The 19,662-nt window shown below is 32.4% G+C and overlaps 1 protein-coding gene across 1 annotated transcript; it reads right to left on the reverse strand.

The window, feature by feature from the left end:
- Window positions 1-5,238: 5,238 nt before the first annotated feature.
- On the reverse strand, window positions 5,239-7,206 carry LOC108486037 (probable WRKY transcription factor 50). The gene is made up of 3 exons (XM_017789856.2): window positions 6,901-7,206; window positions 6,651-6,812; window positions 5,239-5,478 (listed from the first exon to the last, which is right to left on the reverse strand). The coding sequence occupies exons 1-3, from the start codon at window positions 7,146-7,148 to the stop codon at window positions 5,265-5,267; spliced, it is 624 nt and encodes a 207-aa protein (XP_017645345.1). The 5' UTR covers window positions 7,149-7,206; the 3' UTR covers window positions 5,239-5,264.
- Window positions 7,207-19,662: the final 12,456 nt, after the last annotated feature.

A 19,662-nucleotide genomic window follows, 5' to 3' on the forward strand; every position in this document is an offset into this window, starting at 1 on the left:
TAAAATAAAAGAAAAGAATTTATTAGTAGTTCAAATATATGTTATGATATTATATTTGATTCTACTAATGATCTACTTTATCAAGAATTTTCTAAGTTAATGCAAGGTGAATTTGAGATGATCATGATGGGAGACTAAACTTCTTTTTGGGACTCAAAATCTAGCGAAAGAAATATGACATTTTCATTAACCAAGCCAAGTATACAAGGGAAATACTCAAAAATTTTGGGATAAGCAATCTCAAACCACAAGCTACACTCATGAGCTCTTTCACTAAGCTTGAAAAGATGAAGAAGGTAAATGTGTTGATTTAAAATTATATAGGTCTATGATTGGTTCTTTACTTTATCTTATCGCAAGTAGACCGAATATTATGTTTAGTGTTTGCTTGTGCACTAGATAACAATTATGTCTTAATGAATCACATTTACAAGCCCTTAAGAAAATCTTTAGATACTTTAGAAACACTCCTAATTTAGGTCTTTGGTATTCTAAACACTCATCCTTTAGATTGCATGCATTATCTGATGCGGATTTTGGAGGTTGCAAACTAGATAGGAAGAGCATCTCTGATACTTGTCAATTCCTAGGCAACATGCTCATATCATGGTTTTCAAAGAAGCAAAATAGTGTTGGATTGTCCACCACCGAAACGAAATATATTTCTGCCAGTAGTTGTTATGCTAAAGTTTTATGGATGAAACAACAACTTATGGACTATGGAATTGATGTAGATACCATTCCTATCAAGTGTGACAATACTAGTGCTATTTGTCTCACTAAAAATCCCATCTAATATTTTAGAACTAAGCATATTGAAATTAGACATCATTTCATTAGAGATCATATCTAAAAAGGAGATGTAGTTCTAGAATTTGTTGACACTTTGAACCAATTAGCTGACATTTTAACAAAATCTTTAGATAAGGAAAGATTTTGGACATTTAGGAGAGAGAGTAAGGTGGTAACCTTACCTTGAATATGTTTTTATGTACATCTTTGCATTTTGATGTTTTCAAAAATATTTTATGGGTTGAAATTGTTTAAAAAAGCATGAACAATTTTTTTAATGGCTCTAATGTGCAATTAGTTAAGGGGAGTTGTTTTTTCATGATTAGTCTATTTTTAACTCATTTGGTCTAGTTTGCATGAATGTTAAATGTCTTTGATTGTGCTAAAGTAAACTTTATAGAATGATTAATATTAAATTTTTGCATGCCTTACAATATTCTATGTTTCATATGCATCATACTCAAATTTGGCACTTTCAAACATATGAATTCATTAGAAATTGTTATTAAGTCATTTTAAGTTAGTTTAGAACATGTTAGAACTTAAAAGCCACGTTGGGAAATTTTTTTGCACTTTGGAAAACAGTTTCAACATTTGGTATGGATACCGATATTATTTTATCAATAATTTTTGAAAAATATCTTTACCTTTTTTAAAAGTATCGATACTCATCGAGTTTTAAAGATTCGTGCAGCTTGTTTTCAACATATTTAACAAAAATCTCAAAATTTTCCTTTCACCCTTTTCAAAAACCTTTCAATCCTATTCTCTAGAATCTTGAAATTCTTCATATTTCTTTTAAATTTTGACACAAAACAACCAACATTGTCATTTTCTACAAGAATTAATCAAGCTTGCTTTTAAATTTCATCATTTCAAGTAATTCCAAGGTAAAAACTCATTTTTCTCATTTTGAAATTTATTGATTTTTTATCAAATTATTGGTTGGAAATTGTGTTTTGGGGTTGATTTGGAATATATTCTTGTATTTTATTACAGGAGGTTGCTTAAATTTAATTAATATCTTAAAATTTTTTCTTTAAACCCTTTACCTACAAGGTGTTCGATAAAATTTCCCAACCAAAATTTTAAGTTCAATTAGGGTCTCTCTAGTCTAGTTAGTTAGAATGTCTATTAGGAAACATCCTCATTCTGGTCTTACATATTCATCTAGTGGTCAACCCATTTCTGTCAATGATTGTTTTTCGAAATGACAATGGTTATTATCAGTTTGATCAATATTTTACTAAATAAAAAGTTAATGTTTCTCACACTCTTGATATCGAATTTTTAGTGAAAACCAATTTTCAATTTCTTGAAACGTTAGCCAAATGGAATTGGGTTGGCTTTTTTAAAGTTCGTTCACCAATACCTGCTAATCTTGTTCGAGCATTTTATTAAAATGCTAGACTCGAACATGATGAATCCGGTGAGGTTGTGGTTGCTATTAATTCTTTTCTCATGAATACTATTCATATATCACTTTGAAAAAATATGGTGTATTTTGAAACTTCCTCCGGTGGTGAGGCTATGGTTGCTATTAATTCTTTTTTCATGAATACTCCTATTCGTCTCACTTTGGAGAACTTGGTGCATTTTTTAAACTTCCTCCCGACGGTGAGTCGAATGAGAAAGGCCCTTATAATCCTGCCTTGAATGTTCAACCCTCATATACATCTGAGCTCAATGTCCATGATTGCATTTTGCATTTTATAATTACATGGATATCGCATCCTATTTCAAAACACATCGTTCTTTGATCTACTGGCTATTGGTGGATTGATTGTTTTCATAGCAATAGGCTTTATTTAATGACATTACCGAACACATTAGAAAAGAGCTTAAAAGTAAGCTCTCTTTGCCTTTTGGCACACTTTTGTCATACAGTTTTAAATGCCTAAACATCACAACCAATGTCGATCCTCATTTGGCTAATAAATATCAACCTATTAGCTTTGCTACCCTTCATCGAGCTAGTTTTAAGAAGGATCCTCTTTCCAAAAATTGGGTTAAGGATGACCATCATAATCCTCAAGATGTTGATCATGAAGACCTTGAAGAAGACCATGATGATATTCCTCCTACTGAGCAGGAACCTCCACCGGCTTCTTCATCTCCTCAACCATTTACTCTACCTCTCTCCGGTGACATGTTTGCCACCATCCTTGGTGTCATTACTTCTTTGAGTGAGGAGTTTCGAGGTTTCGCACTCGATTAGATGATGCATTTGAACGTGTTAATACTAATATTGGTAGCCTAGGCTCTAGGATAGGAACTTTGGAGGAGCAAATGGCTTAACTTCTAACTCGCTTTCCTCCGTTGGATCCTCCTTCGCCTCTTAGGGATTCTTAGTTTAGATTATTCATACACTTGCATTATGCATCTTTTAATTTGTTAATGCACTTTTCTATTGTCCTACTTTACTTTGGGATATTATCATGTTTATTCTCAATGTTAGCTTTATGTTTTCATCTTTTTAAATTACTATTTTTAAACTAACAAAACATCTCTCTTACATTTTATTTGGTGACTTTTGATATAACAAAAAGGGAGAGAAGAGAAGAGAAAGGTAAATTATTTGTATTTAGTTGATTATTTCTATGATTAATCTTCTAATGCCAACATCAAGTGACCAATTTTGTTTTCAAATCATTGTTTCAAAATTTCATAAAAATCAGGTCATTGATTCAAATTGATCTTTAAAAAGGGGAGTAACAAATTCAAAAACAAATTTATCAAACTATTTTGTTATATCAAAAAAGGGGAGATTGTTAAATTAGATTTATTTGATAAATTATTTTGATATAACAAACAAAATTGTTTTTAAATGAAAATCTATTTTTAGAACAAAGAAATAATAAAATTCAAAGCATAAAAATAATTTAAAGACTTCCAAACATCTTAGAAAATATTTTGAACACTCAGAAATTTTGGACAAAGTTCAAAAACAATTTTAAACTCTTGAACTTGATTAAAACAAACTTAAATCAATTGGAAAAATGCTCCCTACAAAAAGTATTGATATTTTTCAAGTGTATTGATACCACCATAATTTTTATCGATACCAAAACTGTTCTCTAACTTAAATAAAAAATGAACAAAAACAATAAGTATCGATACTTTTAGAAATATATCGATACCTATTGAATTTTATCAATATCTTACTTTATATCGATACCATTTTTGAATTATGTTTTTATAAATTTTTCGAACAGTGAAAAAAGTATCGATACCTCCCAAAAAAATATTGATACCTTTTATCAGGTATCGTTAAATCATTCTTGGTATCGTTGGAAACTAACTTTAACGATCACTGCATTAGACATTAATGCTACTAGTATCGATACTCATAGAAAAAGCGTCGATACTTTTTATTGTAGGTGAATTTAATGGTATGGTATTTTCATCCCAACGGCTATATTTATTTTCTCAACAGCCACAATGGTTGAAATGAATTAGAGGGTATAAATACCCGCTTCTAAAAGTCCTACAACAACAAGAGAGAATATTCAAGCTTAAAGATCAATCAACACAACCTTCGTGCCAAATATTTCAATACTGTTTTTTCGTAAACTTGTGAGCTTTATTTTCATTCTATTTGCTTAAGCGTTTTCATTGTAATTGAGCTTAATTTGCAAACACATTGATCTTATAAGGATTATTTCTTTGTTTGCTTTTTTATATCTCTTTGAGAGGGTTTGTATATTAAGATTTGGGTAGAAACGTTAAGGAAGTTTGTAAGGTTAAACATTGTCTTCAAAGGTTGTCAAATTAGTGAATTTGGAAAAATCCTTAGTAGTGGAAAGCTAAGGTAATGGAGTAGGCAATTTGAGCCGATCCATTCTAAATTCTTGTGTTTATTCTCCATCCTTTCTCACTAGTATCCACAAAAAATTTAAATGTCAATTCACCCCTCTCTTGGCAGTTTTGATTTGATTATTTGAGCTAATAGAGATATTTAAGAAAAGAGATGCCAATTTTAATCTTGCTTGTGGAATAAAAATAGTACACTGCCAATATGTCTAGTACTCACCCTATTTGTAAATGTATATTTACCACATCTTTTATTTTATTTCAACTTTTTAACTAATAATTCTAAATTAAATATTATAATTTTTTAAAATGAAAATTTAGTAATATGGTGGAAAATAAAAGTTATTCCTATGGGTTCAAAAGTTTTTGCAAACTCAAACTTTTATATATATATATATATATATATATATATATATAGATTATAGATAAAGATATATAGATATAATCATGAATACACACGAAAGAGGATTCAAACCATATTAATTAATTATAAAAGTTGTTTACACCAATACACACAATGTTCTTAATTAGTTTTCCTTACCGAACTTAATTAAGTAGGGAATATGAAGTAAAGAAAGACGAGAGTAAAGTGGACTAGTATATAGTAACAAAAGTACGAATCAAGTGAAAATTATATAGATGGAATGAAATGTAGGTAGCTAAGGTTGATGAAGAATTTGAAGCGTGTGTGGAAGTAAAGTGGTTGAGTGAGAAGAAGGGGAGATATCGAAAGCAGAAGATAAAGAAGAAGGTGAAAGGGTTTCATGGTTATGCTTCCCCACGTAAGTAGTTATTACAAACCTTGGATCTTCTCTTTCCCTTTCAACCCTTTTTTTCACCTTGCATCCTTCGCTTGAGCACTGATAATAGTTCCTGCACTTTTCACCATCATCAGCAAGGTTCTCAATCCACTAAAAAAAAATTAAGAGAACGAGTTACAAATGTTGGAATTCAAACTCATAGACTAATTGCTTAGTTGATACAGCTATAATTGGAGCCACAAAGTTGTTGCATGTTAGCACTAAAGACGAGAGTTGAAGTTTTATATTACCCACCCTCTCTTCAACTTTAAAGAAATAATGGAGCAAGTGATTGCTTATAGTTCTATACTAATTTAAGAAACTACAAAAGCATGTATAATTAAGCTACAAGGAAAGAATTTTTAACTTTTACTAAACTTAACCCAAGGAAAGAAATGTACAGCTTAGGTAAAGTTAGATTTAGAAAATAGATTCAAAATTTAGAATGTTTATATATTTGTGAATTTGAAATTCACAGCTATAAATATTCAGTATTGTATTATAAAAATTCTTAAACATAATTTTATCATGAAAAAATACATAAATACGATTACAGAAATTATAAGATTTATCTTTCAAATAAACAACCATCTTATATATTAAATCAAATTTATCGATATAATATATTTATACAAATGAAATTCAATTTCAAATTTTCAAATCTATGCTACTAATATTAGATTTATATATTGAATTCATCAAATAACTATTAATTACTGCATTTAATGTCAAATATCATCACAAATGATAACTTATCAAGTGATGTAACAAAGGTACTCATAAGCAAAACTCTTACTCTTACTAGAAGATCAAAAGCACTATTTTTTTCATCTGAATATATATATATATAATCACTTTTCAGATTTTATTTTCCAAGCCTTCGAATCAAGAACGTAGTTGAGAGCTGAAAGAGGATATCAGCCAAACGGAAATAATTAACAGTAGCCCTCAACGTGTATCGCATATATAGAATATCCTCATAGGAGTTTAGTTTCCTCTATGATCTTGTACTAATATTTTTGGGTTTTCAAGGAATTTTCTAGCAAACATGATGAGGACGATGATGGTGCTGAGAGGACCCATGAAGAGTACTTGTTCCTTATAGCCAAGAAGTTTGTTATCTATTCATTAATTTCAACTCTATAAATGTTCACAAAAGCTTGAAGCTATATGTAACCTAAAGGAGGGGTGCATGTATACACAACCCAATATCATGTCAGATATATGATTTAATTAATTAATTACCTTGGGTTAGGGTTATTCTTAACCTTCTTCTTCCCATATTTTCTCCATCTGTACCCATCATCCATTATCTCAATATCAGATTTGGTTCGGAAGGCAATTTTAAGCCTTAAATCATCCCCGTTGATATCCGCTGTGTTTGCAGAACCCTTATCATCATAATTTCTACGCAAGAAACAAAATAAAAGTAAAGAAAAAGTATAATATACAAGAATAGATTATAAGATTAATTACAAGGAAGGAAGGTTTTTACGGTTGCATGTACTGATAAGCAAATGAGTTGCATCCTGGAACTTCCCAGCAGCTGCCATAGGCGGAAGTCTTCATATGTGATGAAGTGAAAGTAGTAGTTTCCTTGCAATTGTATTGTTCAGGATCAACTAGAAAATGGTCGTCCAAGTGAAGATGATGAGTGTGGGAGGTGATTTCCATGGTGGGAGTGCAAATAGGGGTCGAGTTTTGTGGGTTGTTTGGTGGTGTTAGGATGATGGAGTTGAACATGACGTGATTGGAGGGGAAATTTTCTTCAATCCTGAAATGACTTGGAAATTTCTTTGTTTCAGTTAGCTTTAAAACGGAGAGGAGACATTATTAATTCTTTAAAAAAAAGGAAATTTTATTTTTTGAAAAAAATAGTTTTTTTTTCAAGGGAGCCTCCTTGTTGAAACTTTGAACTTGAAACGTCAGTCTTCCCTGCGTAGTTTTCGTACTGCCACGTGACTTAGACTTTGAGCTGCATTGTCTAGATTGTGTCTCCCAATTCCAATCACGCAGTGCATACAAGAATAATAATAATAATTATTTTTTCATTTTAATAAAAAATTATTTGAATTTAACATAATTTTAGTTAGTCTTAACTCAGTTAGTATTAATATTATTGTTGATGTAGGAGGACATGAATTCAAATGTATTAAAATACATTTATACTCCTATTTAAAAGTTAGAGAAGGTTTATGTCTAGTTTTAGGCCTTGTATAAATAAAAATATAATTTTGACTAATTTTATTTATTTTTTGTTCCTTTTTTATTTACTTGATTTGATTTTTTATGCATAATGAAATTTTTAAATAATAAGACGCTTTAATCAATTTATTATGTAAAATATAAAAATTAGATTAACTAAAAGAATCTAAAATTATAAAAAACCTTCACAAAACTAGGTAATAATATGATTACATTATAATTTTTTGTTTATTTTTTTTCAAGAAACGGGTATATTTTTAAAACCATTTTGAAACATTTTTCAAAAGTTTGTACATGACAAAAACATAATGGGGGGTTTCGGGGCTCAAAAGGATCAAAAATTGAGTTATGTAGGTGTAGGGCAGCAAATCTTAAGACTTAAGAGTCTAAGTCTCAAGAATTCATTGCATTATTGTAGCTTTTTAGGCCTGATGTTTATAAGTCTTGAGACTTAGGGAAGAAGTGATGCGATTTCCCAAACTTGGATGGTTCGGAAGATGGCTCGATTGGGTTGGATCGACATGAAATGGTTTAACGGATGGAAATCTTGACCCTTAGTAGTACCAGTTAAAGAACCTTAGCTATATTAAAGCTAAGATCTGCTTAACTCACGAATCTACTAGAACCTTGGTATAAGTGAAGTCAGCACACCCTGAGATGGTGAATAGAGTGATATGACAATTTGAACGCCACAAACTTAGAAAGTTTGATAAGTTCGATATAGTTCGGTTAAGAACCAAAGAGAAAATTCTCACAAAGTAATGTTTTAATTCAAAAATATTGTGTGTAACCTTACAAATGTTTAATCACTAGCTTTATATAGACCTATAAGTGACCTTTTACATTGGACATTCAACTAGCTATTAACAAAAACATTTAAATTTGGTTCAAAACTTGTGGTGGACAGTCAAAGAGTCATGTCTATTCACTTGATTCATGTATAGCTGAAAAGTCATGTCTCTTCACTTGATGAAGGCTTAATATTCCTTAAATGTGTTGTTTATTGTCCTTTCATTTTCTTTATGGCTGAATGTTATAATGCTTGGTATTCATTTCTTTTAATGGCACCATAATATATTTGAGTGCATAAAACTGATCATACTTGAAAAGTCATTCATTGGTCTAATGAACAGTCACCTACAATATAAGTAAATAGACATCAAACATTTGCAACTTTCATATTCTTATTCAGCTGAAACATTTAACTAAAAACACATATATTTATAATAGAAATCAGCTTTCTATAAACACACACGCATTTATTTATGAACATGTGACACAAACAAAATACTTGACTCAATCATGCTAAAATAATTCATGCATATTTATATCATATGATTAAATCAAATCATAAGATGACAAACACTCCATGCATATGTAAATATGAATATGTAACTCAAACTCATGTTTAAACATAATTAATATATGGGACACATAAATATAATGCATGGCATAATTAAATGTAAATTAATTAAATTGAAACAAAAACTTAATTAATGACACACTTCACACATATTAAATATGTAATAAAATAAGATATATTTATCAACTAATTTTCAAGATGCATTTAACACGCAATTAAAACTAACAACTAACTTAACTAAAAGCTAACAACATTAAAAACACATAAGACACATATTAATGTCTCATACTAAATAAGAATTAATAAAAGCGGTGGAATTATAAATAAAATGAGATGGAAGGTTTGGCCTCAAAAAAAGCCCACATGCAAATGTTGCATGGGTTTGGAACAATTTCATCTTGCATTTGGGCCCTTCAAGCTTAGGCCAATCTCGAGTCCTTCTTATCGAGTCACATGATGTGATTGGAATCACATCAAGAAGTCTCGAGACCTTAGACCCTTAGAGCAAAAATTAAGTCTAAAACATGCAAGTCTCGAGACTTAAGGTAAAGGACATTCAAAGCAAGATGAAAACACATCAAGACCATCCCAAAACCATATCATTTACATGTATGCACAAAATAAGGCTCAAGAATGCTTGAAAACATTAAAAAACTCCTTTCTCTAACTTACTTCAAACATCAATAAATCATATCCATGAGTTCTAAAACACTTTGCTCCATTTTCAAAATTCATATCAGTCAAAATCTGTAATCTAAAGAATATAAATGACTGTTACAATGTATTAAAACTTAAATTGAAATCTCCAACATAATAGAGACTCCATCGAATAAAAATTCAAATTTATAAACTTAATATTGACTAAAATCAACCTTTGTACAAGCCAAATTATAAGAGAAAATATTCAAAGTTTTAACACATAAAAACTTTTCTAAGGTGATGAAACATCTCGAGTAATGACAACTTCTCGTGATCCATAAATAAATCTACTTGTAAGAAACAACGACATGTTAAGCATAAATGCTTTAGTAAGTAAATAAGGAATATACTCAACTTACCTTTAGGTCTTATCAGGGTTAATCCATATTAAGGCTTTGTCATCCATTGCAAATTTACAACATAATTAAAATCTACATTAAACATAGTTCAAATTCTCATTTGATACACTTCATGAATCAAATTCTTTTAACTAGATCAATCACATGATCATTATTCATTTTCCCAATTCCATAAAGCCTAGTGTTTCAATATTAACTCATATTTTATAAGAGCATTATAGCAAGCCAATAAATCCTTTAGAATTTGTGTCAAAATTTTTATTTAGTTCATTATTCTCTAATTTTGCATTCTCTTTGTTTTTATAGCATTTAGCCTTTACTAAACACTAGTAGAAGACAACTAGGATACACAATATTTATCCAAACACTAAAGAGCACCAAATGTTAATCTCCACAACGTCGAGGGCATTAAAGTGCTAAGCCCAAAGGCTTTAGAAACTGCACGTGAATGCAAGGTCCAGAGGCTAACTACAGGTGCACGTAATATGTGCAAAACCAGAAGGAATCAAGACTCTAAATATCAAGATCTGCAAAGAGGTAGTGTATGCACCAGTAGTTTGCATAACATGCCTGACCAAAGGTTAATGGATCAGAACAATAGGTGTCATCACATAACCCCAAAACCACACATAACACCCATAAGTACATAACTCCAAGTTAAGACAGAGTTCTAGGCCAAAACATAACTCCAAGCCCAAAAACGAAACTCTGTATCTAATCCCTATTGGCAAGCCAATTGTATCCTAACTAGTTCTCTAAAATTACAAGGGAAAAAATCATTTATAACATCTTCGTAATCACATATATACTACTTCACACATATTCATATATTCTTCCATATCCATATCATATTATAACACCCCTTACCCGTCCCTACAATCAGTACCGATGGGAGATGCCATCAGAATATTTTTGGAACAAAATAATTAACTTTCTTTAAGAAAATAAATATTAAAACATTTTTTTATAAAATTATAGAAAATAGATCAATTTTAGAGTTTTGAAATTTTGTTTAAGTCATTTTAAATTGATTTTTAGGTGCTTAGAGGTGTCTGAGATCAATTTCAGGCTATAGAAAGTTCATTTTTTAACAAAATAGTGCAGTAGCACCATCAATGACCTAGGTACAAGTGCTGAAAAAATCTGGTTCGATAACGATTTTCTTGCATCGCAAAAAAAAAAAAAATTGAAAACCCAGTCGGTTTATGATATTTACCATAATAAACTTCTTCCAAAAATAATACTTGTGCTTTGAGTGAGACAAATCCTAGATGTTCCCAGCTTTCAACTGAACGGTCTTCTCTACTATTCTCATACCACGAATTACTTCGAGTGTGGGCTCGAACAATTATGAATGAAAGACAGAACTAGAATTAATTTTCATTCTTTCAATAGGATAGTAAGTCTCTCTCTTATAGAAATTGGTAGAATTATTATTCTCGGAAAGTAAAATTTATACTTAGAAACAAGTTCTCACTATTTTTGGGCAGAATCATAATATCTCAAAAGTTGTGTGTAACTTATTGTATTTTTAACCCTACCGGTGCCACCTATTTATAGGGAGAAGAAGTGAAATCCTAGTTGAATTAGTAGAATACATTTAATGCCTATTTAATTGGAAAAAAAAAAACCATTCCCCTAGTTGAACTAGGAGAGAGAGGTGGTGGCTGCCTATCGATGTGTGAACATCGAAAGCGAGAATACTGTAACAAAATATACAAAATGAGGCAGTGTTCACAAGTATACGGGTCAGGTTGTAATATAGTTTGTACAACGAGGTACAAAAGTACTTCGAGGAATGTATCTAAGGGAAACTTCGTTTAATAGTAATTAATTCCTACACTAATAAGTCTAACTAGAACTAAATCAAACTCATATTATGATTCATCATGAAGAAAAGATGGTCTAAAAATAGAACATGTAAAATAACAAAAAAAGGATTATAATGCCCCTAAACTATATCCATTGTCGGAATAGGGTTTCAAAGTATTACCAAAATATTCAGAATATTTTACAAATAATTTACATAAATTACTATTCATTTACTGAGATCATTCAAAACATCCCTTAATTGGACCCTCGAGGTCCAATATGAGCATTAGAATCAAGTCAGGACTTAATCGAAAACTCATAAATTTTTTCGCGACATTTCAAAAATTTTCCAAGGTGTAGGGCTCACACGCTTGTGTGGTCTAGGGACACACCCGTGTGGTCTGGCCATGTACTACACACGCCCGTGTAACTCTCTGAATTTTTAGGCATGAAGAAATTAAAGTCACACGGCCAAGTCACACGCCCATGTGGCGAATTTTATTTTCAAAATTTAGGTGCAGTTTTCACACGGCCGTGTAACACGCACGCGCCTGTGTCTCTACCGTGTGCCCAATTTTGAGCATTTTGTTTCTTATTTTTAAGATGCAAGGGACACACAACCGATCATGCCCATAGGACAAGCCGTGTGTCACATACGGCCAAGACACACGCCCGTGTGTCTACCCATGTGGACAAAATAAAGCCATTTCCTAGCCTCATTTGTCACCCAAAACTTACCATTTTCTTGCACCAAAACTCACAAGCATATATCCACCAATCCAACACCATATTCACATAAATTTAACCATCAATCATGTGGTATTATCTCATGCATCAAAGGATATAAATTTAAAGGATATAAACTTACTCTTATCATAAACTTATATGCTAACATAATTCCAACAAAGTAACACATAATAAGCACTTATGTGATTACCAAAATATTACTTCTAAAATAGCCAAACTTAGACCACAACTAGCCACTCCAATGGCTAGATTACAAAACAAAAATTACAACCCATCATTGTCCAAATAAGCTTATACATGCCATTATACCAAAATGAGATAGTGGATAGTGTGATGACTGCTCTGACTGACTTCCAACCTTCGCGAGCTTTGAGCACTATAGAATAGGGAAAATTAAACGGAATAAGCATTTTATGCTTAGTAAGTTCGTATAACAGAAAATAAACTTACCGGTCATATTTATTAATGCAAGCATACATAAATTTACATTCCATCGATTTTGGATAAGTTACGTAAACACTTACACTTATTCAACAAGTTAGTCACATAACCTCATATGAATATCAAGTAAACATAGATGAGCTCATCACATTACAAGCTTTCATTAATTTCACCTTTTCACACTTCAAGAGTCTTTTCCGTCGAACTATTGAAATCTCGATGGATGTTCGAGTAACATACACATGTGCAAAAGTACCCATTAGGGTACATAATAAAAAGGCACACTCTTGAGCCGTACATTTTACAGTGGGATTACCAGTCCATGCTAAATCCTATCCGTAGCATATGCTCTAGAGAGCTTAATATGGATTACCTGTTCGACCTAAATACAATTTATAACTTAAGCTCAAGAAGGCTTACATTAGAATTACCCGTCCAGGCTAAATTCTATCTGCAACATATGTACTATTATTCTTAACCCATCGAAATTCAACATTCAACCAAAACATGATAATTTGTCCATATTACATAACTTAAGACTATTTCATTATGTATATATCATCTCACACATATCAACACAATCATGCAATTCAATTCAAGCATATCATACATTTTTAAGTTACATGAGCTTACCTTGAAAATGGTTCGTATTTGAATTTCAACTAATCCAAAACCTTTTGCTTTTCTCAATCTAGCTTCGTGGTTGGTCTTTCCGGATCTTATTAAGCTTGAAAATTTTCGTCCTCTCTCCTATGGTTTCCATAGAAAAATTTGGGAAGATGATATGAAAATAGGTGATTTTTTTCTTTTTAATTAATTATTATTTATTAATTTTATTGATTTCCAATTTAGTCCCTGCCCTTTTCTAATTTTTCCATGGATGAGTCATTAAAATGTCTAATAACTACTCTTCAATGGTCTAATTACCATATAAGGACCTCAAGTTTTGAATTCCATAGCTATTTGATACCTATAGCTACTAGGACCCAACTTTTGCATTTTATGCAATTTAGTCCTTTCCTTAATTAAACACACAATTGGTAAAATGTTCATATCAAAATTTTCATATGACCTTCCTATCATGATACCAACCATAAAATAAAATAAAATAAATTTTTTTATTTTTGTCTCGGATTTGTGGTCCCACTGTTCCGATCTCACCAAGAATGGGCTGTTACAAAAATCAACATTGAATCTCTCGATTATACTAATCAAAGGACTAACTTGTTTTAGTGTTCATAGTTAAATCTCGTTGTAAGGTTTTAGTCAATCAACTAGTAGCGAACCTAGTTATTAACTCTCGACCTCTAACTAACCTAACTAGTCAGAAGGAACTACTTATCTCTTTGTCACACCCTAACTTTTTGAATCTATATTTTGGATGGTTAATCAAGTGATTTTAGTAGGATTTTTTATGAGAGCCCACCTAATTAGTGAAATTAGATTGGTTTTATTTTGGCACACCCTCTAGCAAACTATTTCGCTATATTCCACCATCTTGTGGACTATCATTTTGTGTTTGGCAAGCTCTTGCATTTTGGTGAGTTTACCCATGTAAAAACACGTTAGTGACGAGTTTAGTTGTTGTGAAGTTAATCGTTCAATTATTAACGATGGTAAGTAGGACACATATCAGTTATGTCTCAAACCTTAGGAAAGGAACATGTCATTATGATGACACCTGGAGAATCTTGATGGTTGTGCTTAATTAGTGGAATCATGTGTGCATGTAAGGTGATTATCTTATATTAAAATAAAGGTATAAAATAGGGAAGACTTTAATTTTTCTTTTCTGTTTTTTTTTTGTTATCTTTGAAGAAAATTAGATGTGTTATTCATTACTTGAAGGAATAACCTGCGGTCATCACCTGTTTAGAAACTACCTTTGGAGCCAATCACTAGTAATCTCTTAAGTTCTCAGAAACCTTACTCTCGTTACACTGTTGTATGTTGTTGATTTTTATTTTTGCATAAAAATATTGGTTGTTTTTTTCTTTAATAGAAATATTTGATTATATTTAGCTAAAAAAGAAGAAAAAGGCCTGAGTAAGAAGGGGAAAGAACCCGTTGAGTTGATAAAAATTTCCTAGGAGTTTTTGGTGAGTTCCTTCTACTTTTGCTTTTGATAAATAATGAATTAGCTTAAAATTAATGTTATATTAGAAATTATATTAGAAATTACATGTGAATTCTTTTGTTAACAAACTATAAGTACGAAACCTAAATAAGTGTGCATGAATGATTGAAATGGATATCCCATCCTTAGTGTAGAAGCTTAGTATTCGAAAAAGTGGAAAAGGGCTAATGGAGGTTTGATGAAGTGTGGTTGTGATGGGAGTAGTAAATGGAGAATATGATATGGATACATTTTGCCTCCAGTAGGGCCTGTGAATGCAAATCGAGATTGGCGAAGAACCTTGGCCTTGTAGGGGAATATGTATGTGTTCAAATTAACAAGGAGGATTTGTGGAGGTTTAGATGGAACATTGGCTCTACGAAGCAATATCATATAAATGGTACATTAGCTCTTCGGAGCATTGATAGGATCCAAAGCTAGAACAAGGAAAGGTGTATAATATCTGTAAATATACCACATGTGAACTGTACTTGAATGTATTAATAATCGATAGTAAACTATACTTACTTGAAATTGTACTTAGATGCGGATAGTATTCGGCAATGCATAAACTTAGTCATAAACTGAGTTAGCTTGTGAGTTGTGTTTAGATACAGTTAATATCTATTAGGGAGATATACTTAGTTGCGAAATGCATTCCCATGAGAGTGGTTTATTCCTCTTAAGGGTAGTTATTGTTTACTTATGGAACTCACTATGTTTTGAACTTACTTTGCTTCCTTTATCCTTATTTTAGGTCTTTTAAGGTCGTTGTGGATTCTTGAAAGGGATTCAGCTAGATTGTTGACTTAATTTTGAGCCATTTATTTGCTTAATTTGTAACATGCATATATCGGGGTGGAAATTTTAGCCTTTTTTGTTTAAAATTTGTATAAAGGGAATTTGGGTTTTATCTTCATATAATATTTTGTATAAGCTAACTACTATTGGCACTTCGCCAAAAATTTAAACTTTTATGTTATGTGTTTTTGGTGTACTCTTATATTTTTGCCATGGGTATATGCCATATCAACCATAATCTGCCAAGCGGCATTTTAAACTGTGTTCTCTATTATAAATTAAATGGCTTAATGAGTGAAACACCTTTGTTGTGATATTGTGTAATGTTTTCAGTCTTTTGGTAACACCATCGTTCGCTAGTCTACTCGTTGGATTGGGGGTGTTACAATTTTATTGGTATCAGAGTTTCACTTTAGCCGATTCTCAGAAGATCAAATGTAGCAATAAGCATTGATATGTATATTACATGTTTCTGGCTTAGTCCCTTATTGTGTTGCTAAACTAATATTGTGTTGTGTAGCTAATCTAATGTCTATAAATTTTCATGATGCGGTTGGTGAGGAGATAAAGAGCAATGCTCCTCCTCAATCTGGTGGCACTGGTCCCTCAGCGATTCGGAGAGCCACTAGAGTCGAAACACATGAAGCCCTACTTGATATGATGGGATAGTGGTTCAAATGTTTTGTAGGTGTTGCTCCAACACCCCTTCCTCAACCACAACATAAGGTATTGACCTTTGACTCCCACTCCCCCTATTCCAACTACGATTGTACCTCAAAGTGATTCAATAAAGGAAATTTGTAAGTGAGGGCTAAGGAATTCAAAGGTGAAAAGGTCGATGATCCAGTAGTGGCTGAAAACTGGCTATATTAAGTGTGTCGAGTAACAAAGGTACTACAGTGTACTCCACCAGAAAATCTTTATTGCATAGTCTCTTTACTAAAAGATGAGGCTTACCAATGAAGGCATATAATGAAGAGCATCACTCATAGCGAGCAAGTGAACTAGAAGTTCTTTCTAAGGAAGTCTCATGAGAAGTATATTAGTAAACTCTTTATTGAGCAAAAGGAGAGAGAATTTTTAAACTTTTACTAAGGAAATGTGACTGTATTTGAGTATTAGCGTGAATTTATTATATTAAGCAAATATGCTCATGAATTGTGCTAAACCAAGCTTTACTTGATAATATGTTTTACTATAACAAATTAAAGCGTTTTTGGATAAAAGTTAAAGTTGAAAGAAATTAGAAAATGATAAAATTAAGTTAAAATGGTTTCAATTAAGTGAAGCATTTTCAATCATGTTAAAGCCATTTTTAAACAAGTTAGTATTGCTTTTTGGCTTGGTATCAATAGTTTTATAAATATCGATATCCATTCTAAAATCAATACCAAATTGACATTTTGTTTTCAATCAATTACAAAAAAGTATCGATACCTTTTATCATGTATTAATAAATTGTCTTTGGTATCATTGTAAACTAACATTAATAGTCACTAAATGGTCTGATAATTATGATTGTTTCTTATTTAGCTCAAGAAGCTAGCGAAGGCCTAAACAATTGAGGCAAAAGACCAATAGAGTAGACTCTGTCTTCAAGTTTTTGGTGAGTTCCTTTCTGTTTCCTTTGAGTTATGAAAATTGTATGATATGTGGGTTATGAAAGGTAAGTTGTCCCTAATTGTAACACCCCAAACCCGGCCCAGACGTTATGGCCGAATCTGACATGCCACATTGGAGTTGAAAACCCACGTTCTGTTTTAGTGTTTTAAAAACCATATATTTTGTTGAGTTAACAAAGTGTATGGAAGCTGGGCACCAGGTAGGTATCCGAGATAGAGGAGGTGAGCCATGAAGGCTGCTTAAGTACCAAGCTCTTTGATTGGATCCAATCTTAGACATGCCCACAACCATAGCCACACTTTGTTATATCGAGTTTAAATTTGTTTAAGTGAACGACTTTGATAAATCGATTAATCGTGGTGTTGAACTCTTTTGAAAACAAGTATCGTTTTGAAAACACGTCCTAAGTCTAGCCCATTTGAGTAATTATCAACCAGGTTTGAAGTTATTAAAATTAAAATAATCCCGAAAAGAAATAAAAGGAAAGTTAAAATGGCCTTATTACAACCCAAAAATAAATAATAATCAAAGGAAATCTAATGAAACCCAATGCTTATTTAAAAGTCCAAAGACAATCACCGTCGCTACTCTGAATCCCCTCCGGCCCAAGTCCCCACATCAAGGCTCACCTGCAAGGTTAAGGAAAGGGGGTGAGTTTGGAAACTTAGTGTGCAACAAGCCCCTTTCAGAGCCCAAAACAATAACGGCCTGTTGGGTCTAAGCCCAAAACCAATCTCAAACATGTACTGGGCCATAGCCCTTTTCATATTTCATAATTCATAACACTGGGCCGAAGCCTTCTCACATTTCATATTACTGGGCCGAAGCCTTTACTGTAAACGGTGTGGCCCAAAGGCCCATTTTTATAACACATGTAATGTCAATGAAAGAATGCAACCCATTTGGGGAGACTACTCAACCCACCTTCCGCTACTCTCCACCGTACCAACCAAACACCATGTGGGATTAACTCGACCCACCCCGCCATAACTCTCCACCGGCAAAGATAGTCTTTATCATATATCTGAGGTCTAGCCTCTTTTAATAACTGGGGCAAAAGCCCTTCTAATAACTGGGGCATAAGCCCTTTAATAACTGGGGCATAAGCCCTTTTGATAATTGGGGCATAAGCCCTTTTGCACTTCCTCCATCCATATAAAACCCAACCCAATGCATTTATGAACATCTCGTGTGCATATCATACATATCATGTGCATATCATACATGTCATGTGCATATCATACATATCATGTTTATCAAAATCCCATGCATTAAGTTCATATATAAACCCTAGGGGTATAATGGTCATTTTACCTAGGGCAAAACAGTTATTTTCATATTATAAGGGTAATCTTGTAATTTTACCAAAATTAGGGTTTCCATGTTCATTAACATTTACAAACAATTCATGGTGCAAACAAGTGATTCTGGCCCATTTTTAGCGAAATCGAGTTATTGGGCCAAAAACGCCTAATGGCCCTACTTAGCCGATTCTGTCATCTAGGCCCATTTAGCCTATATCCATAACAGTATTAATAGTCTTAACATGCAATTTAACAGATTTCCATTTCCTACCAAATTTACCCAAATGGGCCCGAAAGCCTATTGGGCCTTAATTCAGCCCCTCGAGGCCCAACTTACCGTGAATGCCAAAAACACGCCTTTACCGTTTCCATTATTCTCGATCATCATCTCATCGATTCTAACTAACTAGTGAGCGTTCGCTTGCTCACAAGTCCTCGAAATGCCAGAATTTCGGCATTTCTGCTTTTCGGCATTTATCGCTTTAAGCTATGAAAAGGGTTCGTTACACACCTGTTTGGCGATATTCCTCGACGAGATCTCCTACACGATTTCTCCTATAATCCATCGTTAATAATCAGCTTCCCATTAATTGAACCAAACCTCAAATCATCTAATACTAATACTTACACATTCGGCCACCATCTATAATGGCCTTAGGAATCTTACCTTTGTCGCGATTGATGACTAGGTCTAGCCACTCCGGTGATCCAAGCTACTCCAAGTCGACACTACACCTTGCTGCTCCTTCAATAAATAAACCAAAAATATTAAAAGAAGACCCCATAA

This window comes from Gossypium arboreum, chromosome 6 (genome assembly GCF_025698485.1).
Source record: "Gossypium arboreum isolate Shixiya-1 chromosome 6, ASM2569848v2, whole genome shotgun sequence".
NCBI classification, from domain to species: domain Eukaryota; kingdom Viridiplantae; phylum Streptophyta; class Magnoliopsida; order Malvales; family Malvaceae; genus Gossypium; species Gossypium arboreum.

What these genes read in the sequence shown, in the direction of transcription:
- LOC108486037 (XM_017789856.2), bottom strand. Translation starts at nt 7,148, where the DNA reads ATGTTCAACTCCATCATCCTAACACCACCAAACAACCCACAAAACTCG. An exon ending in GCTTATCAGTACATGCAACC is followed by an intron (nt 6,813 to 6,900) that starts GTAAAAACCTTC and finishes TTTCTTGCGTAG; the next exon opens with AAATTATGATGATAAGGGTT. An exon ending in AAGAATAACCCTAACCCAAG is followed by an intron (nt 5,479 to 6,650) that starts GTAATTAATTAA and finishes TGAAAAGTGCAG; the next exon opens with GAACTATTATCAGTGCTCAA.